Source organism: Nuphar pumila, chromosome 17 (assembly GCF_984573655.1).
Source record: "Nuphar pumila chromosome 17, dmNupPumi1.hap1.1, whole genome shotgun sequence".
Classification (NCBI taxonomy): Eukaryota; Viridiplantae; Streptophyta; class Magnoliopsida; order Nymphaeales; family Nymphaeaceae; genus Nuphar; species Nuphar pumila.
In genome coordinates this window covers 1,594,084-1,616,757 of record NC_143265.1, presented here as the reverse complement: position 1 = coordinate 1,616,757, position 22,674 = coordinate 1,594,084, and the positions used below count along the sequence as shown (strand labels likewise).

General features: G+C 39.0%; 1 protein-coding gene across 1 annotated transcript in view; it reads left to right on the top strand.

The window, feature by feature from the left end:
- Positions 1–2,703: 2,703 nt before the first annotated feature.
- Positions 2,704–22,674, top strand: part of LOC149811325 (Amidase family protein) — a 37,562-nt gene continuing 17,591 nt past the window's right edge. Inside the window, exons 1-9 of the mRNA XM_089993087.1 lie at positions 2,704–3,386; positions 4,365–4,496; positions 4,597–4,824; positions 5,023–5,105; positions 10,246–10,346; positions 11,211–11,334; positions 11,426–11,580; positions 12,298–12,434; positions 12,615–12,785. Of these exons, the coding sequence (XP_089849213.1) occupies positions 3,240–3,386; positions 4,365–4,496; positions 4,597–4,824; positions 5,023–5,105; positions 10,246–10,346; positions 11,211–11,334; positions 11,426–11,580; positions 12,298–12,434; positions 12,615–12,785 (1,278 nt within the window). The 5' untranslated portion in view covers positions 2,704–3,239. The remainder of the gene's footprint in view (positions 3,387–4,364; positions 4,497–4,596; positions 4,825–5,022; positions 5,106–10,245; positions 10,347–11,210; positions 11,335–11,425; positions 11,581–12,297; positions 12,435–12,614; positions 12,786–22,674) is intronic.

The following is a 22,674-nucleotide window of genomic DNA, read 5'->3' as shown; positions in this document are numbered from 1 at the left end:
CACATAACCGTTTGGAGCCATCATGTTTCATTTGAAAAAAGATCAGGGCACCAAATGGGGCTTTTGATGGATGAACAATGCCTGTGTCCAACATCTCGTCTAGCTATCTGCGCAGCTCCTTCACTTCAGTTGGCCCCATACGGTATAAAACCATTGTGGGAGGCTTCGCTCTAGGGGTCAACTCAATCTTGTGGTCGACCTCACGTCTTGGCGGAAGACATTTCGACAATTCCGGAGGCATCACCCCCTGAAACTCCTCCAATAGTGGGGCTAGGTTCGGCAGCACTGCTGCTTCTACCTTCCCTTCTTCTGTGTGCACTACAACTAAGAATGTCTGCTCCCCATGCTTGACACCCTTCTTCAACTGCATTGCCAATAACACCGAAGACTTGCCTTTCTGCGTAAGGCACTGCAATGTGTGGAACAGGTTTGACTCCATGATCGTCAACGTGTTAAACTTTGACAGCATCATAACATTCTGGCTTCGCAGAAACTCCATACCCAAAATCACCTTGAAATCGTCCAGGGAAACCACAGAGAAGTTGGTTTTGCCGACCCAACTTCCCAGTTGAGTAGCCACATCTCTTGCTTCCCAATGATGAGCTTGGTCTCAGAGTTTACCATCTTGATAGTCCTCTGCTTTGGCCCAGGCTTTAAACCCAATCGTTTTGCCTCTTTCCGTGAGACAAAGTTGTGTGTGGCCTCGAAGTCTATCAATGCTCAAGTAGACTTTCCATTCATAATGACTTTCAAGTACATAAGTTCCTTACTGACCTGCATGTTCTTAGTCACGCAACTTTTAACTGTGTTAATCGATCGCATGACCCTCATCATTTGTTGCATCGCTTCAGTGTCACTGCATTCAGTATCGCTGCATTCTTTCTGTACAGCATTGGCTTGCGCACCATCCTTTACGAGGTACTTTGGGCACTGCCTAACGATATATCTATCGCCACAGAACCAGCATGTCACAACCGCACCCTTATTGTTGTTATGCTTTGTGAAGTTTTGTTTTTTTTTCGGATTAATGGCGTGTCGACGCCTCACCTTTATCATTGCGCTGCTCATCCTTCTTGCCTTTGTGGGCAAACTTCTTCCCGACTTTGGTTGATGGGGTGAAAGGCTTGCGTTGAGTGTCAACTAAGCGCTCGGTCGCCACATATGCATCTTTCAAAATACATGGGGTTGCTCCTTTCCACTTCAGACTGTGCCCCATGACTGGAATCCCACAATGAACCAGTTGAGCATGTCACATTCTGGCATGTTAGGTATCTCCAATATAAGCTTCTGGAACGTTCTGACATAGTCTTGCAACGAACCAGAGTGTTTGAGCTCATGAACCATCCGGTACGCTTGTCTCTGCGCATTTCTTGGCATGAAATAGTTGCGCAACTCCATTTTGAAGTCGTCAAAGGTGTCTATTACACATTGACCCCTCTCCATGTCATTGCGCTTCCGCCTCTACCAAGCAATAACATCTCTATCAAGTAAGATCACTGCAACCTTAATCCTCAGATCTTCAAGGGTCACATTCTGGATATCCAAGTAGTCTTCTACTTGTAATAAGTTCTCAATGACTTTGCTGTCATGAGGACCATTGAATTTCGTGGGTCTTTGCACATCAATCTTTTATGACCTCTTACAATTTATGCCATTTAGGGTCACCGTCCGCTGCAATGTACGGTTCTTCAACTGAAGCTCCCCTACTTCAGTCTGCAAGTCGGCCACTGTAGTCGTCAACAAAGTGACCTGCCCCATTAGTAAGTTTACCTGCTCTTGCAGGCTCGTCATTACATCATTCAGTCTACTGAATGATTCATATGCGTGTGAAATTGCTTCCTCATGCGAAGTCACATCTTCCACCAGCTTCTTAACAGTTGTAGTCAACTCTTCTTGGCCCCGAGGTGAACCCATCTCTTCAGTTTCAGCAACTGCCTTGCCTTTGGTGTTGCAGTCTGTCGGTGTGTCTGTCGACATTGACTCCGGAGTCCCTTCCCCAGCATAAGAACGAGCTTTGGTATCACTTGTCACAGACCTATTTCTTTAAATGGACCAGCGTGGCACGATGGTCCCTCCTCACCGCCGCAAGCTTACTTGTCAGCTCGCTTGCCGGTCGCGGAGGCTTGTAATCAGATTGTAAGAGAGCAAGAGAGAATTGAGGGAGAGAAATTGCAATCACAACAAGGGTGAACAAAAGAAAGCTCAATGCATTTACTTCATTCACAATTTTGCCCGCAAGCTATTACAGTTCAAATATACGGGTTGCTCCTTCGGGGTATTGATTCACCTGAACCGAGCAACTTACATCAGACTCAACAAAAGCAATACAATGTAAGTCGCAAGAGAACAATGCCAACGTGAGTATTATACCCAATCGAAGGCAACAACCTCTCTCCTTGTACATCTTATCCAAACCGTCTTTCCTAAGCCTCACCAAAGGCTACTTTTCTCTCGTATTAGGACCATCCAAGATCTTCAAACTAGCCATCCATCATGCTCGGACCTAGGACCTATAAAAGTCAAGTTCACGAGCATTGGTCACGACCACCCAGCCTTGCATGCTCCAATCATGATAAAACAACAACAGCCTCGATGCGCCACTGAAATTTGATCACGAGCCTTCAACTTGAGAGAAGACCCCACTGACGACATGACTAACCACGGGGTGGTTAAATTGATGACTCGGGCATGCATAATTCCTTTTCCTTCTTCAAGAAAACTCTCTCAAGGACGAATGCACTCCAAACGAGACTACATCCTAGGGCAACCAAAAGCTGAGGTGACTTGACAGCATAACGTTGTGCTGCCGTTTGAATATTGAAAGAGAATCCAAAATCCCTGTCAAAATGGCAAAATTATACAGTGAATTGATAAGCAATTATCTCCAGCACTTGCATGGATCATCCATTATGAATCCACTGCAGCTTAATTTGGGCAGTTTTACTGTAGAACGCCTCTCTAGGCCTAGACTAAGGTGCGTTTCTGTCTTTGCTACTGTCTTTCTGAAAGAGCCCACTTCGTTCAATCACATCAAATCCCACGCATCCAAACGCCCAAGCAACGGCAATTGCGGAATTTCCTTCCCGATCGCTCGTGGGAGCGTCACTCTCACTCCGGCCCGGCGGCGACCCAACTCCTGCCCCGGACCAAGAGACGAGAGGCCTAGCGCTTTGTCTGTCACACAGCCACCCGATCGGCCGAAAGAAGTCGCTTAGCCGCCTGAACACGCGCTGAGGTAAATGTTTGACATGTGTCACTACCCATCGACACGCGCCGTGGTATTCGCGAGCCTCCTACTCGCCGTCTTAAGTGTCTTCCTACCGCCGCACCCCCCGGTGCGAACGGAGGCTGTCGGTGTAGTCGCCGGAAATCGCTGCGACGAAATGGTAAGACTCTCTTCTTCATGGTCTTTCTATTCGTGACTTTGCGTCGCTGGCTCTTAGGTGGTGTTTGGATGCACCCACTTAAAAGTGGGATAAGTTGGGAAATCACAATGTGGTGAACAACACAATTTCTCAGCTTGTCCTGCTTTGCGCCTTTTTTTCTTCTGTGTAAATTGGGGAGTTGAGTTGGTGGAAAGAACAGAGAGTCCCAATCATCCCAATTGTTTTGGACAGGTGGGTGCATCCAAACACCTGTTATCTGTTTCTTGCATTCGTTCAACAGCCCAGTCGAAGCTCTAGGCGTGCATTTTTCTTCATTCGTTTTCAATCCAACAAATTTTTAAGAGTATTTGTACACAACTGCATGGCATTGTGAAAACTAAAAACAGGTATTTTCACTACTCAAATGTTGACCATTTGATTATGCTTTGGACTTTGGAAACCAAGTAGCTAAAATTCTGCTTTTGTCTATAACAATTTTTTTTTAGAGGAAAGGCAATTCAGTTTTATATATTCACAATTATATCAATCGTACAAAGTTCAGGACTGATTAGTACAAATTAAGGAACCCCGGGCCAACAGCTGATGATGAGCTATCACCCGCGTCCCATGAGGGCGGCCAGTTGTTCCCACTATAGCTGTATGGTTCTTTCCCGAGTTCTCAAAAAAGAAAATTCTACTTTTGATTCTTGCCAATTTTTTGCTGGATGTAACTTTGTATGCTTAAATAGATTAATTGCTTACTTGATACACTCCAAATTGTTTCTATGTAACTCTCCTGAAAATGTTCTGTTCTGTTGCTACTTTTGGAAAAAAATTATATATGTTTTCATATACCTTTTTTCTTTGCTAAAGATGCCACATCTGTAGGTAATGTGGCACTATTTGATTGGAGGAACAAAAAGGATGGTTGTAAGGTGGGGTCAAATTGTGAGTTTTGTAATATGTTTCCTTTTAATTTATTTCACAAATTTTATCCAGGTCTTGCATAATGAGGAGACGCTATTTATCTCTGAAAACCGGACATCATTGACAAAAGAAGCTGCAACCAATGCTTCCCCTCTCAAAGCTGCACTAAAATTCTTGGATATAGATATTTTTAATGATTCGGAGGTGACTTCATGGTGCTTGAAGCAATCAGTTCTGCCTATTTTCGGTCCTCTTTGTGTACGTGTCTCCTGTAGTAAAGGAGTACTATTACTGTTCGTTGTAGGTGAAGGAAATGACAGAGGGCGCAGAAGAATTTAATATACCTGCTTTTAGAGCTAACAGGGAGCTGGTTGCTTCAGTTAATGGTGGTCTGCATGACTCATCTGTTTTAGTCTTCAATCCTGAGTCTCGCGTCACTGTTGAATCGCATACTAAGAGTAAAAGATTTAACTATCCGACGCTTTCGGGTGTACAAAGACCTAAGAAGGAAGAAGATATTGCATTCATGACTGTAGGTTTCTTTTCTTATTAACTTGGCAGTTTGTTTGTTGACTACCATGATAATTCGAACGCAAAACATATTATGTGACTTTCTGTGAACACGAATGTTTGATAAGATGCAATGCATTTATATTGCAACTGTTGCCTGTATATTTATGCTGTGTATAGAACTATCTTATTGTCATTATAATCCAGATGGATCTGTCAGGTTCTAGAGCTGGGAGAACTTATCAGGACAAAGCAAATTACATCACAGGAGCTTACAGGCATTTTCCTGCAGAGATTAAAGAGGTAAACAACAATATCTGCTACCCTTATTAATTTCACGTGTAGGCAGTTTTTTCAGTCCTTAACATTTTTAAATTTTTGCAAAGGATTCCTTTGGGCTTTGGCACCCGATATAATCTTTCATTTTCGGCTTTTTCTAACTGGTGCAACTTTCTCTGCCCTCAACCTGTAACGACCCCAACTCATACCTTTGAAAAATGCGGATTTTTTTTTTTTTTTTAAAGAGAGTTGCGGAAAACTTCTCAGAGACCTGGGTTCCCTACAGTTCCAATTTCAGTTGGATAACCACACACCACAAACAAACTTACATTTATCATCCATAACCAACCAACTAAACTCTTTTATTAATAAATCAATAAGAGTCTCATACTCAATGTCAAAAGTGAAATAACAACTTACAGGAAATAAGAACTAAAAGAAAACAAAAGTAGAGCCACTCTGTCCGTAAGTGAAGCAGTCTGAAGCAAATGTGACCCTCGTATCTCTTCAGAAGCAAGTCGATTTCACTGATCCTTTGTGTCTGGGAAAAACCAATAAAAATATAGGGTCAGAAATCCGAAGAATTCTGTGTACAAGTTTTTCTAATGAATCAAATAAGAAAAAGAGCATAAATAGAATCCATGTAATATTTTGAGGAATACGGTTATAATCAATTCATAAGACAATTAACCATTCATGCAGAATTAAACATTGAACAAGAGGGAACACGAAGTAAGTAACATTGATCACAATTTAATCAATAAGGCAATTAAATGCAAAAGAGATCAACATCATGTCCACATATAACAATCAAGTGAACAGGTAAACATGCATGAACTAATGCATAGCAAGAATATGGATGATTTATGTGCAATGCATGAACTCTTTATTATCTTTCATTTAAGCTCCCATCTTTCCATATGCATGTCCTATTAAATGCACACAACTTTAAATTTCTCTTTTTAATTTACCATTGCCCGCGGATACACCAAACGGGTACAGTCCCCGAGGTCAAGTAGGGTTCCTGAGGTAACTTCACACACAATTTGTATTTTATTACTGGGTTTCAAACTTAGCCCTCGACCGATATCAGAAAACAACACCATCCATCGGAACCTTGGAAAACAACATCCAAAGTCGGGGACACCAGGGAAAACAACATCCACTGGCGCCACTTTATTGGTATACCAAAACAACAATAGCTGTGTCAAAACACACCACCCCCAGGAAAAGTGGCGGACTCTCCCTAAAACCGTAGCTAGGAGAAGAACCTCAATATCGGGTTCAGGGGCAACAACGCATACGGAGTTTTTGTATCCTCACGGTTTTCCCCAAACCGCAACATCCAAGATTTCCACGCTAAAGCAGAAACATCAAAGAAAAAATGAATTATACTGTTCTTTACTTTCTTTTATCTGGTTATTAATTCATCTCTTTTACATTTGCAAATTTACATGCAGAATTAATAACCTAAGCTTGCACATCAGCATGCTAAGCTTTTCACGTGACCACAGCCCGTGACAACATAGAACAATGCGGTAAAACAATAATATCACATTTGATTTGTTGCAATGCATCAAAATAACTAAAACAAAGAACAACTGGTTCTCGAGGCTCACCGAGCCCCTGATGATCCAATTTGATCATCACTGCATTCATAAGCAAAAATCATAAAGAGTATGCCACTTATGCATTCTTTTCACATGCTTTTCAATGCGCATTCATGTATGCAAGTTGTGCATGAAACAATAATTTCATAAGCATAAGCATAAATTCACACACCCACATTAAATGCATATTTTCATGACATGCACATACTCGTGTCAAATGCAAGAGTTCATTCATGAATCGATCCAATTAAAACATATGAACAACCATGCCATTTTGACCCTGCAAAGGCATCTAAATTCCATATGTGTATATGCACAAGTACACTCACTTACAACAATAATATCGAACAAGGATTATTTATCAAGTTTAAGCACATAAGAAATATCACCCCTTTGTATGCATATGATTAAGTCTAATACACTTGGCATATTTTATTCTCATGAGCAAAGAAAATTTGGACAGATCCACTCCAAATTGCATATTATATATATATTTCTCTTTTTGTAAAAGAATCGCTGCACCCATGACCTATGAAAATAACTAGGCAATAGTACCTCCATCAAGCACAACAAAATAAGCTTAAGCATGTTAGCATTTCCATTCACCTGTATGCGAGGAGCCAAGTCTAACACGATTGGCCACTCTCCTAAAAATTTATGTACTAGGCTGAACTTCCATCCAGTTACAGGCAACTGGCCCATAAATAACTCGAACCGATTCAAATGTGCAGGGGCGAACCATGGTTTATTCTATACCTGGTATACCTAAATACAATTGTATATGATTGGTTTCTTACAGGGTCAGATGTCATGTTCATATATACACACATGAACACTCAGTTACAGGCATGTATATACTGATTCTGGGCATCCCAAATTTGCTACGAGTCTTTCAAGAATAAATTGACATGAAGCATTCAACGGTATGTGCTATTATCATATAAACAATAAGAAAAACATTAGAATAAAATTCTGGTTTAACATGTCAACGAATGTGCCTAGAAAATGCCTTGTGTAAAATGTCTGCCATAGGCTGCCAAGCTTACCAGCCGATTGGCTGGCCTGGCAGGCCTGGCAGACCTGCAATAGGTCTGCCCATGGTTGGCCTGGCAGGGCCGACAGCTGCCCCAACCGAGCCCAGCTCGGTTGGGCTGCCAGACACCCCGTTGTGGCCAACAGCCCACATTATAAATATGTTTTTTTTTCTTTTATTGCTGACAGCATACCAAAATCCCAAAAAAAAATTCAAAACAGCATGTATGCTTGCATAACTCAAACATACTCAGGTTTATAAAGTTCATAACCGGGTCATGAAACAAATATTAGTCATAACATACATTCAACCATGTTTTTGGCTTTATTTCCAGATTTACAAGCACTAATAATCCCTAATATGGGTTTTTCATAAGGATCAGAAATACTAGCCTGCACATACATAAGAAAATCAATTTATTTTTATTTTTAGTTTTATGGATCAAACCTTCTGTTTTAATGTAAAAACACCACTACACGAGTATTATTCCGCAATAGCATACAAAAAAAATCAATACACATGGATTTCATCCATGGATCCTAGAGTAAATGCTTGGATTTACTCACCCACATGCTTTTACACTAAAATACTTCATGGAAATCGAATCCATGTTCATTTTCCTCACTTAACCCAAAAGAAAAACCCGTACCTTTGAATCGGTGTTTGGGATTGCTGCCATGAGAGAAAGAGGTCGTTGGTGACAGTAGCTAGGGAGCTGGCTTCGCCGGACGACGTCGGATGGTTGTCGAGGCACGCCGGATGGAAGGAGGCAAGGGAGACTTCAACATCGGCCAGCGTCGCACGCAGGGAGTGAGTGGGAGAGAGAGAGAGAGATGAGGGAAGAGCGTGAGACCCCCTCTTCCACCTCCCTTTTATCGCCCCCCCCCTCTTGCCGAGAGGCGCGGGGTTTCGGTTACGCTTTGCGTAACCCCCCCTTTTGCCCCTTTCTTGTTCTGTTACAGACCTATCGGGCAACCCTTATCGGGTTGCCCCTTTCTTTAAAAGGGCTTACACAGGGGCGCGGCTCGGGTTCGGACCCGAGACCCGTAACCCGACCCCAAGCTATATGGATCCACAAGTTGGATCCGAATGGATCCAACTGTGGATCCTCGGATAAATAAAAAAAATTTATAATTTTATTTATTTCTTCTTCTTCTTCTTCTTATTATTAGTTTTATTATAGATGTGGATATAAAGACTACTTTATAGATCTTAGATCCACATGTTGGATCCATTTGGGTCCAATCACGGATCCAACCTTAAATACTTGGGTTTTTTTTATATACTATTAATTATTTATTTAAATATTATAAGTATAGTTTTAATACCCCATTGTGGGTTATTTATGCATTCTATTATGGATCCGGTAACGGATCCGAGGCCCAAATTTAGAAAAGTACCCGTATTTTCCAATAAACTTAAATAATTAGTTATCAAAAATTGAGGTTATTACACAACCTCCATCCCCCGCTCTGGGATTTTTAAACCACATTTCTGATGTTCACCTTGTGGAGGGGTGACAACCAATTTCCCGATAACGGTTGGGTTACATCAAGGATCTGCTTTAAGCCCTTTCCTATTTGCAATAGTGATGGATGAGCTTACGAGATCAATTCAAGAAAATGTACCGTGGTGTATGTTGTTTGCTGATGATATTGTTTTGATTGATGAGTCTAGAGCTGGGGTTAATGCTAAGTTAGAATTATGGAGACAGACATTGGAAGCTAGAGGTTTTAAGTTGAGTAAGAGTAAGACTGAATATATGGAATGTCGGTTTAGTAAGCAACGAAGTAGTGATGGGAGTGTAGTGAAGCTTGGTGAGCAAGATATACCGGTGAATGATTATTTCAAATATTTGGGATCCATCATTCAAAAGTATGGAGAAATTGATGGAGATGTAAATCATAGGATAAAGGTTGGGTGGATGAAATGGAAAAGTGCTACTGGAGTGCTGTGCGATCGTAGAATGCCATTGCGGTTGAAGGGAAAGTTTTATAGGACGACTATTAGACCCGCTTTACTATATGGTACGGAATGTTGGGCTGCCAAGAGACATCATATTCAAAAAATGAGTGTAGCTGAGATGCGGATGCTTAGATGGATGTGTGGAAATACAATAAAAGATAAGATTCGGAACGAAGAGATACGTAAGAAGGTAGGTGTTGCACCCATTGAAAATAAGATGCGAGAGAATCGTTTACGGTGGTTTGGACATATTCGGCGAAGGCCTAATGATGCTCCAGTTAGAAGGTTGGAGAAATGGGAAAATATATTAGTTAAAAGAGGTCGGGGTAGGCCTAGGAAGACTTGGATGGAGATGATAGGAAAGGATATGAATGCTTTGAACCTCACTGAGGACATGGCGTTGGATAGAAATGATTGGAGGAAAAGGATTCATGTGGAAGACCCAAAATGAATTTCTTTTTTGGTTCATATCGCTGACCCCAATTGTTTTGGGATGAAGGCGTAGTTGTTGTTGTTGTTGTATTTCTGATGTTCACCTGGTTTGCATTTTGCAAAGGTATAACCCCATTTTGGAAGCAGTGGTCTCATATACAGAGGAGCTAGCATACAGTCAGGCAAAAAAGGCTGATGAATTACTTGAGCAGGGTCTCTACTTAGGTATTCCATATGTCTGAACTGCGAGTTATCATGTGAAAGTTGATATCTAAACTAATACTTTCTGAATCTTCCTTGAAATTCGAAAATTGAATGTTAGTATCAAGTTATCAACATTTCAATGCTCCTGTGTCTTGATTAAACAAAAAGTTTAATGTGGTTCTAGTGGTCCCATGGAATATGCTGTTCAGAGGACAATGCAGGATCTTTTCATCGCTATATTCATTTCTATTTTTTCGCCATATTTAAGCATATTCCATTTTTTATTTTTCTTATCATTTTCTTGAGAGGTAGACAAGTTCTATTTCTGATTTCTAATTGATAGGCTTAGAAGTAGTCATGAATTGTGTTGGATTTTATGCTTAATATGTTTCAACTTCTGGATATCCATCCATGCATTGTGTTTTTGCCATTTCATGGGATGGTCGTTAGTCATTGTTGAATCCTGTTTATTTTTCTGCTTTCCATACATCATGCGTACTCTTAGTTGATTTCTTGGGGTTAAAACTTGTAAATTTGCCATTTTTCATGAGAAATGCACCTTGTGCATATAAGATTTAATGTTTTTCTTCTATAATCTGAAAGCATTGTACATGCTTTTATGTGAATCTCCTGAGATAGGCACATTAGGCATGTTGTATAAGGTGTATAAGTAGAACAATTCATTTTTCTAATGGAAACAGTAAAGTTCTGTTCAAGCTACTGAAACATCGAATTATGGATGCAAATTTACATTTTTTAAAGCGACCATTCTATGTTAAGCAGCAATGTTCCCTATCTAAACTAAAGACATGCATTTTATACTATTTAACCAGCGTCCTGCAAGGACTAAATTCTGGCCTTGTGGCTTTGCATGTGGGCTTGTAGGTCCTCTTCATGGCATACCATATGGTCTGAAGGACATAATTTCAGTGCCTCATTATAGGACAACTTGGGGATCAACAACTTTTAGGAATCAAGTTCTTCACATGGAGGCTTGGGTGTACAAGAGGTTATTTTAGTTTCTGTTCTTGTGCTTGAAGTCTTGGAGTGCTAAGTTCAGCTATAGTTTGGTTACTTTGTATATATGATTGTTCTTGCAGGCTAAGATCTGCTGGTGCTGTTCTTGTAGCAAAGCTTGTGACAGGATCCCTTGCGTATGATGATATATGGTTTGGTGGAAGGACTAGAAACCCATGGAACATTGAAGAATTTTCCACTGGCTCTTCAGCTGGACCAGCTGCTAGTACCTCAGGAGGTTGGCTCTTTTTCATTTTTCCTATTAAATCTCTGGTGGCTTTGATGACAGAGCTGTTTTTTCCCATCGAGTAGATCTACTTTACCATCTATTACTTGGTGCATAATTGACTAAAAATGATATTTGTTAGATGTAGACTTGATTCCAAATGGATTTTTCTATCGATCGCTACAAATTATGAGATCTCATCCTATGGTAAATATCTAGACATATGTAACAGGGACATGTGTTGGGGCTGGTGTTGACTGCTTGTAGATACTGCTGCATATGCATATTGTGTAGTGTGTATGTAGGTGTGACATTTTCTTCATTCTTCTTCTTGACTGCTTGTAGATGCTGCTGCATATGCATATTGTGTGGTGTGTATGTATGCGTGACATTTTCCTCATTCTTCTTTTCACATCTCTCTCTCTCTCTCTTTCTCTCTCTCTCTCTCTCTGTGTGTGTGTGTGTGTGTGTGCACCCATGTGATCTGCCATAAGCCCACATCCTCCTGAAAAATGTGTTAAGTCATAAAAGCGTCAACCTGTGTATCTGTTCTTGCAAGCCCTTTATACCCTTTATGTATTGCTGAATGCTATATGCATTTGCTAATTGAAGTATCAAATCAGAAATTTTCTGTATTTTTAACTCACATTTATTCTGCTGAACTTTACCAGCAGGGCTTTTCCCTTCTTGATTTAAATGAGGCAAATATTTATTAAATTGTTTTTGCAGGTCTAGTCCCATTTGCAATTGGTTCAGAAACAGCTGGTTCCATAACTTATCCTTCTTCTCGCTGTGGAGTGACAGCAATACGGCCAACCTTTGGTATGGTTGGTCGCACTGGAGTCATGAGCATTTCTGAAAGCTTGGTACGAGTATCCTTTTAATTTCATATACAATATATATATATATATATATATATATATATATATATATATATATATATATAGAGAGAGAGAGAGAGAGAGAGAGAGAGAGAGAGGTCCCTTGTTATGTTATCCAGAACACTTTCATAAAGGCAAAGCTTTTCAGCTGTTTCACTTTGACAGGATAAACTTGGTCCATTCTGTAGAAGTGCCTCTGACTGTGCTGTAATCCTGGATATAATCCGAGGAGAGGATCTGGAAGATATTTCTTCAAGAACTATTCATCTTGAGGATCCTTTTTCAATTGACATCTCAAAACTTACGGTTGGGTATCTTGAGGATGCTGAAATGGAGGTGAAGATTATACTCTGTTTGTAGATATTTAATTATCTTTTTGTTTTGCTTCTTTAGCTATCATGATAATAGAAAACAATGTCCAAGTTAAAAGTATTGGTGCAAGGGGATCACAGAATCCGCCAGTCAATATTAGCCGCAATTTTTATACTCACTTTTCAAAAAATGATAAAAAAAAGGAATGGGTGAGAGATAGTTCTGTGACCAGATTTGGTGAACCTTGATGTTGGCAAGGACAAAGATTATATCCATCAAAATCAGGCTTGTGGGAATATTGTTAACTTCAGGAGAAATCAGATACAACAGATCTTTATCTCTGTTTCTGCAAAACACAACAGAAAAAAAACAGCATACACAGGAAAACAGAGCAGATGAAAAGTATCGTATCATAACAAGGGAAAGAACACACATTTCATTTCCACATCTGATTACCTTATATAAGCAGAACATAACAGAAAAAAAAATGTGTCTACACGTCAACAATCACGACCACCATCTCGTATGATCATGGGGTTATGCCTAAAAAAAAGGACGCACAATTCTAAAAACTAGGAAACAAAAAATGAGTGGTTGCCCCACTATGTCCTAATAAATCGGATACCCATCTTTGGCTAACTGACACACGATCTTGAACATAGAAACCATCAACCAAGTTTGCATCATATTCCAACACTCCTTAATGCAAAGTCTGAAACTTGGGTATGACAGTGCTTTAGTAAAGTCGTCTGCAATCTATTCATCATTTGAACAATGCTCCAACACAATCTGCTCTCTAGCAACAATCTCACGAATAAAGTGATGATGAAGCTCGATATGTTTTGTCCGACCATGATAAATTGGATTTTTAGCCATCACTATAGTTGCTTTGTTGTCACAGTAAATTGGAGTTGCTCGTGTCTGCGCTTGACCAAGATCCTCCATCACTCGACACATCCAAATTGTTTGACAAGTTGCAGCAGTTGCAGCAATATATTCAGCCTCTGAGGATGATAATGTTGTAGTTACTTGCTTCTTTGAACACCAAGATACGACACCTGAACCAAGTGAAAAAATGTATCCACTTGTGCTCTTACGATCATCTACAACACCTGCCCAATCACTGTCAGTGTAACCAAGTAGGTTAAAACACGCATTAGATCTATACCATATTCCATATTCAGCAGTTGCACAAATATAACGCAGAATGCGTTTTGCTGCTCCCAGGTGGTGCATTCATGGATTGTGCATAAACCTGGAAACTAAACTCACAACAAACAAAATGTTTGGGCATGTATGAGTCAAGTATAACAACCCACCAACCAATCCTCTAAACAATGTGCCATCAGCCTTAGCAGTTCCAGCTGACAAACTCAATTTTTCTCCAGCATTCATGGGAATATGTAAAACCTTGCAATTCAACATATTATATTTTTTCAGCAAGTTCAATGCATATTTCTCTTGAGTGATAAAGATACCATTGTTAAAATGTAAAACTGTACATATATATAATAATATTATATATATATATATTTCATTTCTTTCTTTTCTGTAATTTTTTTCCTTTATTTTTATTTTTTGTCTTTATGTCATCTAGTTCAGTTTGAACTAGAATGAGACTTGACTAGCAATAGAGCTGTTGGACTGACACATTCCAACAACTCTAAGTAGAGTTGTTGGACTGTGTCCAACAACTCTATTGAGTCCTCTTTCAGCTGTGTATATAGAGGAGTGCAACCCCTCTTGTATTTCATTTCAATGCTTCTTAAGCAATTGGTTTTTCATATCAATAAAGAATACATTTTTATTTTTATTTTGTTTTCAGTTATACCCTTTTTAAGGGTTATGCTTTAGTGTCATTCTTGACACTTGCCCTTGTGAATCTAAGCTCGTGTTTCGAAGATCCTCATTTCATTTCATTTCATGGTATCAGAACCGCGAAAGTACTAAATCTTGAGGAAGAGCTGCCTCGGTTTCTGTGCCCATTTGCAAAAGTGTTCGCCACTTGAAGAGAAGTGTTTTATCACTTTATTGGGGAAGATTTCACATCTTGTTGTATTGTTTTTTTTCTTCTTTCTTTTTCATTTTCCTTCTTGTTTCTCTTCTATCCCTATTCTTTCTCTCCTTATAATCGATGGATGACAATGATAAAGTCACCATCATGCCTATGAAACTAAGCGATACGAACTATGTAACATGGGCTTCAATCATGAAGCACCATATATGGGGAAAAGGCCTATGGGGAATTGTGGATGGTTCCGATTCGGAACCTAAGCTATCTCTTACTAAAAAGGAGGGAGATAAAGAGGTCCCTCTATCGGAAGAAGAGAAAATCAAGGCTATTGCTTCATACGAGAAGAAATGGAAAGAATGAAGAATATCTCATGCGAAGATAATGTCATGGCTTATCAATAGCGTTGACATTAAAAAATGCTCAAGTCTTGCCAAATTTGATCATGCCGATAAGGCATGGGAATACCTTAAGAATATGTATTCCCTTAAAGATATTGCACACGTGTGCAACCTCCAAGAAAAAGTTTGAATGATAACACAAGGAGACAAAACTATTCGTGAATTTTACAATGGGTTGTCCGAACTTTGGGAAGAACTTTCCCTTTTAGAACCAAAGTGGCATTGTGCCGATAGCTTCGTCAGAAACAACTCGATGCTGAACATTTTTACCAGTTTATAACTGGATTAAGGCCGAAATTTGAAACCACTAAATTGACCCTACTTCACCGGGGAAAAATTCCTTCTATTGTTGAAACTATTGAAGAGTTAACAATGGAAGAAAATCGTCTCCGGAAAGGTTCTTTAAAAATTGAAGATGATTCCGTTTTAGCTGTGTCTAAACCAGAGAATCATGTTCGATCATATAGGTCTCCTCACTTTAATCGACAAAATGGTGACTATGATAAGAAGAAAGTTATTTGTCATCACTGTCATGAACCGGGACACTACAGGCCACAATGTCCCAAACTTAAGGAGCTAAGAGAAAAAAGAGCTGCAATTGCTGGATCAGAGCCTAAAGATCAGGATGCACCAGTTTCCCTGGCCCAACTAATAGAGATTCTTCAACCTCTCATCAAAGGTGCATCTTCCTCATCTGAAGCTTCAACCGGCGCAACAGCCTGATCTTTTTCTGATCTAGGTATAATTTCTTGGCTCCTTGACTCTGGTGCATCTTTTCATATGTTCCCAAATAATCAAAGTCTATCCAAATGTGTTAAAAATAAAACAAGTGTGTCAAAGGTCTTTACTGCTGATGAGACTTCTCTTGAAATAGAAGGAATAGGAAATTTTGAAAAAATTTATAAAACAAAGAAATTTTTTATTCCAGAAATTAGACATGTTCCCAAATTAAATTTAAATCTTTTATCTGTATCTCAAATTTCTGATTATGGGTGTAATATTTTTTTTTCTTCTCATGGTTGTTGGGTACATGATCGCCAGTCAGACAAGCTGATTGGGGAAGGCCATAGAGAAGGAGGACTCTATTACATGAATTTTTTGGAAATGCTGAAGAAAGCTTTTTATTATAATATTCAAAAAATAGAGTTGAAACTGTGGCATAAGAGACTTGGTCACCCACGTATAGCCAAAATCCAATATTTTCCAAATATAGGGAAATTTTTTAACTCTGAAACATTTGATTGTAAAGATTGTATTCTCGGCAAAATGAAAATATTATCATTTCAGAACAGAACCTTTTTCTCTTCAAGACCACTTGAATTAATACACTCGGATGTTTGGGGTCCTGCACCAGTAATTTCTAAAGGAGGATTTGTTTACTATGTTATTTTTGTCGATGATTTCTCCCGACATACGTGGATGTACTTTCTCAAACATAAGTCTGAAGTATTATCATACTTTCAAACTTTTCATAATATGGTTAAAAACAAGTTTCAAAATGATATTACTATTTTTCGCATAGATTCAGGGGGAGAGTTTTTATCCACATATTTTCAAAATTATTTTAAATTGCATGGCATCACACATCAAAGATCTTGTCCTTATACACCTCAACAAAATGGACTGGCAGAACGAAAACATCGCCATATTATAGAAACCACTAGGACTTTATTAATAGCAAATCAAGTCCCGAAAGACTTTTGGGCAGAAGCTGCCTTAACTGTCACCTATCTCATTAATAGGATGCCATCTTCTTCGTTACAAAATATCACTTCCATTGAAAAACTTATGAACATTTCTTCAGACTACTCTAGATTAAGAATATTTGGGTGCAAATGTTTCATATTTATTGACAAAAATGATAAACTTTCTCCTCGTGCGATTCCCTGTGCCTTTTTAGGATATGCTGAAAACCAGAAAGGTTATAAATGTTTTGACTTAAAAAATAATAAACTATATGTGTCTAGAAATGTTTCCTTTCTTGAAAATGAGAGCTTCTTTGATTTTAGAAAATTAAAAGACGTCACTGAGTACTCCTTTTTGCTAGATCTAGCATCAACATCTGATGAATATGACATTGACTGTAACTTTGATGATGATCAAAGAATTATTGATCTTAATGTTGAAAATGAAGTTCATAGAGATACTAGTATTCAATATTTCAGGCGACAAGAGTCTAATCCTCTATGTGCACTTGAAAAATATTCTAACATTCCAACTAGACAATCATCCCGAGTCTCGAGGTCTCCAGGAAAGTTTGTATCATACGAGTCTTTCTCACCCACATATAGGGCAGTTATTGCATTAATTCACTCATATGAAGAACCATCCACATATTTTCAAGCAAAAAATGATATCAAATGGATAGAAGCCATGAAAGCTGAATTAGATGCACTTGAAAAGACTTCTACATGGAATATTCAAGATCTTCCTCCAGGGAAGAAAGCTATAGGATGTCGATGGGTTTATAAAATTAAAATCAAGAGTGATGGTACTCTTGAAAGATATAAAGCCCGATTAGTAGCCAAAGGTTATGCCCAAGAATATGGGATTGATTATGAAGAAACCTTTGCTTCGGTGGCTCGTATGACAACTGTCCGAACCTTAATTGCCTTAGCTTCTATCAAAAAATGGTCTATTTTTCAAATGGATGTCAAAAATGTCTTTTTAAATGGAAAGTTAGTTGAAAAAGTATACATGAAACCCCCTTCTGGTCTAAGTATTCCTAAGGGTAAAGTCCTTCGCTTAGAAAAAACTCTTTATGGACTTAAACAAGCACCGAAAGCTTGGTATGATAGGTTTAGTCGTGTTATGATTGATATTGGTTTTCAATTATGTTTAACTGACACTGCTTTGTTTATTAAGAATTCTGATGCAGGGATCATTGTGCTTCTTCTCTATGTGGATGATATGATCATCACCGGAAGCGATAAATAGAGAGTTGAAATGATCAAAACACTTCTTAAATCTCATTTTAAAATGACTGATTTAGGATTGTTGAGATATTTTTTAGACATTGAAGTTGCTTATTCTCCTAGAGAATATTTATTATCTCAGACTAAATTTGCTTTTGATATTGTTTCCAGGTCTGGTATTATTGATGATAAGAAAGTCGACACTCCAAAAGTTGTTAATGTTAAAATGAAGATTGATGATGAAGAACTTCTTGTAGACCTTACTCCTTACAGATAGCTTGTCGGGGCACTTTCCTATCTATCCATTACCAGACCAGATATAGCACATGTTGTTCACACAGCAAGTCAATTTCAACATGCTCCTACTTCTGTTCATATGAGAGCAGTCATGCGTATTATCAGATACATCAAGTTCTCTCTTTCATGAAGACTTTTCTTATCTTCCTCCTCTTCTCTTGATTTAATTGCATATACTGATGCTGATTGAGGAGGTGATCCCAATAACCACTGACTTTTGTGTCTTTTTAGGATAATCATTGATCTCGTGGAGGTGTAAAAAACAGCAGAAGGTATCTCTCTCATCCATCGAAGCTGAATACAGAGTCATGACAACCACGACCATGGAAATAGTTTGGCTCCGACGACTGCTTGCTAACATGGGAGTTGAAGCAACAAAGGCTTCACAAATGTGTTGTGACAACAAAAGTGCGATCTACATTGCCAGTAACAAAACATTCCACGAACACACCAAACACATCAAAATGGATTGTCACTACGTCAGAGAAGAATATCTACACGGGATAATTGATCTGCCATATGTCACTTCAGAATATCAGTTAGCAGACTTCTTTACAAAGCCTCTCGCTGCTCCCCGATTTCACTTTCTCTTAGACAAACTTTCGCTCATTGTACCGTAAGTTTGAGGAGTGTTAAAATGTAAAACTGTACATATATATATATATAAATACATTTTTCATTTCTTTCTTTTCTGTAATTTTTTTCCTTTATTTTTATTTTTGTCTTTATGTCATCTAGTTCAGTTTGAACTAGAATGACTGTTGCTAGTCAAGTCCTGTCCAGACTTGACTAGCAATAGAGTTGTTGGACTGACACAGTCCAACAACTCTTAATAGAGCTGTTGGACTGACACATTCCAACAACTCTATTGAGTCCTCTTTCAGCTGTGTATATAAAGGGGTGCAACCCCTCTTGTATTTCATTCCAATGCTTCTTAAGCAATTGGTTTTTCATATCAATAAAGAATACATTTTTATTTTTATTTTGTTTTCAGTTATACCCTTTTTAAGGGTTATGCTTTAGTGTCATTCTTGACACTTGCCCTTGTGAATCTAAGCTCATGTTTCGAAGATCCCCATTTCATTTCAACCATCATTAGTCTGCACTACTTGAAGGCCAAGAAAAAAATGCAACAAACCCAAATCTGACATCTCAAACTCATTTATCATACCCTTCTTGAATTCACAAATGAAAGAATCATTTGACTCAGTGTAAATAATATCATCCACATAAACACAAATCACAAGCATGTTGGTACCTATTCCTTTCAAATATAGGGTTGATTCACTCTCACATCGTCGAAACCCATTTTTTTTAAGATATGAATCAAGTCTCCCATACCACGCTCTTGGTGCTTGCTTGAGGCCATAAAGAGCCTTCTCTAGCTTGTACACCTTCTCCTCCTGTCCACTCATAACAAACCCCTTGTGGTTGGTTAACATACACATCTTCTTCTAAAGTACCTTTCAAAATAGCTGATTTAACATCAAATTGGAACACCTTCCACTTTAAATGAGTTGCTAATGCCAATATCATCCTAATAGTTTCAAAACGAGTAACTGGAAAAAAGGTTTCATAATAATCAATGCCATATTTTTGTACATACCCTTTAATGACTAATCTGGCCTTATATCTCTGCACACTCCCATTTGCATTATACTTCACTTTGTAAACCCATTTTACATTAATGGGTTCCTTTTCCTGTGGCAAATCTGTAAGCTTCCATGTATTGTTCTTCTCAATGGCAACAATTTCTTCTTGTATCACCTTCTCCCATTCTTCTTTACCACATGTCTCCTCATAGTTCATTGGTTCAGTTATCATGAAAGCAAATGTACAAGAATCATAAACTTCTTGTAAGGAGCGTACCTTTCTTGGTAGAGTGTCACTATCTACTTCAATAATCGAATTTAGCCGGTAAACTTCTCAAGACCTTTTCTATAACCTTTTGGTTACTAACAATTTCTCCAAAAAAATTCATTTGATTTACAATTACAAAAACTCTAGTGAAAAATTCTTGAATAGTTTTACTATTTTTCATGAACAATGTCTCAAATTCTCTACGGAGAGTTTAGAGTTTCATAGTTGTTACCTTCTTGTCACCATGATATTCTTGCCTGAGGATAGTCCAAGCTTTATTTGATTTTGTGGCATTGGCTATGTCACATGGGTGCGGGTACGAGTGCAGAGCGATTTCAAAAATTTTGGACATGGGGACACGGCTATATATATATATATAATAAGACTCAGTCAAAGTTGTACCCATTAGGGGACACGGTGTTAGAAAATAATATATACATATATATTTGTAATCTTTTTTCTTTTTCTTTATTTTTTACTTTTTACTTTATTTTTTTTTGTTTCTTTTTACTTTGTATTTTCTGTCAGTTAATGACAGACTCTGTAGTTGCACAATCGGCTAAAGACAGACTGTCCAGGCTAAAGAATTAGAGACATGGCTATATATATATATATATCATTTTTTTAGTTTTTATACGTTCTTTGCCTTAAAAATGGACAAAAATAGACTCGGTCAAAGTTGATCGAGTCCAAAATGTGGATAGACTCGGCCCCGGTGCGTTGACCAAGTCTGACACTTGGTTGACCGTGTCCACACCCGTGTTGAGGCGTGCCGACGCGGGTGCATTGACCTTATAGCAGAGTCCGTGTGACTTAGGGCATTGGCAATTCGAGGAAAGATGGTATCAGTCACGGCCTGCTGAAGGACAAGTAGAGCCTTCGAATCCATCTTTTGAAGCTCCTTCAGATCTGATGACTTTTCTGCCTCCTTAGAATTCCCAGTGGTTTCTGCATACGCATTCTCAACTAGATCCCAAAGATCTTGTGATATAAAAAAAGTTCTCATTTTTATGCTCCAGAACTCATAATTATCTCCATTAAAAACGGGTATCAAAAATTAGAAGAGATTAAGAGTAGTCACACTACTTGTCATATTGAAAAAACTTTTAACAGCAATTTCGTGAAACACTTTATATGCAGGCCGAGTTTACCTTTCCTTGAAGCTTCACACATGCAAGCTTCAATCTCTACGGGATGCTCTTCTGCAGCAAGCGCCACCACTACACAATAATGCCCAGATCTTGTCGAACCTAAGCTCTGATACCACTGTTAACTTCAGGAGAAATCAGACACAACAGATCTTTATCTCTGTTTCTGCAAAACACACACAACAGAAAAAAAAAAACAGCATACACAGGAAAACAGAGCAGATGAAAAGTATCGTATCATAATATGGGAAAGAACACACATTTCATTTCCACATCTGATTACCTTATATAAGCAGAACATAACAGAACAAAAAAAAACGTGGCTACACGTCAACAATCACAACCACCATCTCGTATGATCATGGGCTTATGTAGGGGTGGCAATTGGGTCGGGTTGGCGGGTTATCATACCTCAACCTGAACCCGACCCGTTTGGGTCGGCTGTGGCAAACACGAACCCGACCCGTTTATTAAACGGGTAACCCGACACGACCCGCCAACCCGTTTAATAAACGGGTTGGGTCGGGTAAACGGGTTGGCGGGTTAGCGGGTTGACCCGCCCGCCTAACCCGTTTATTAAACGGGTCAGCCGGGTTGGCGGGTTGGCATATCCCTAACACGAACCCGACCCGTTTAGTAAACGGGTTAGGCGGGTCAACCCGTTTATTAAACGGGTTCGTTTTTGCCAAACCCGAACCCGCCTAAGAGGCGGGTTGACGGGTCGGGTTGGCGGGTCATGTCAGGTTTTGCCACCCCTAGGCTTATGCCTAAAAAACAGGGCGCACAATTCTAAAAACTAGGAAACAGAAAACGAGTGGTTGCCCCACTATGTCCTAATAAGTCGAACACCCATCTTTGGCTAACTGACACACGATCTTGAACACAGAAACCATCAACCAAGTTTGCATCATATTCCAACAAATATGCCTGCCTTTTCTTCTTTTTATTATTCCTAACCAAAATCTATTACCATAGAATGTATCTCTACAAGTTAACCTAACTGAGTGAATGGACAACTACATCGTATGCTTGGAGCAACAATGATACTTTTAAGTCTCATTGTATAAACTGCAGGGCATTCTTCTCACCACCCAATGTGATCATCCTTGTTGCTGTCATGGTCATTATTGAATATCGTGCATGAGCTTTTTCATCAGTGTTCATGTCCCTTTGGTCCAAGTAGGATCTTTCAGTGCAAATCTAAGTCACACAGACTCGGCTAGGGAGGCGCTGCACCCGAGTCAACATGCCCCGACACGGGTGCGGCTTAGGACACGGTCC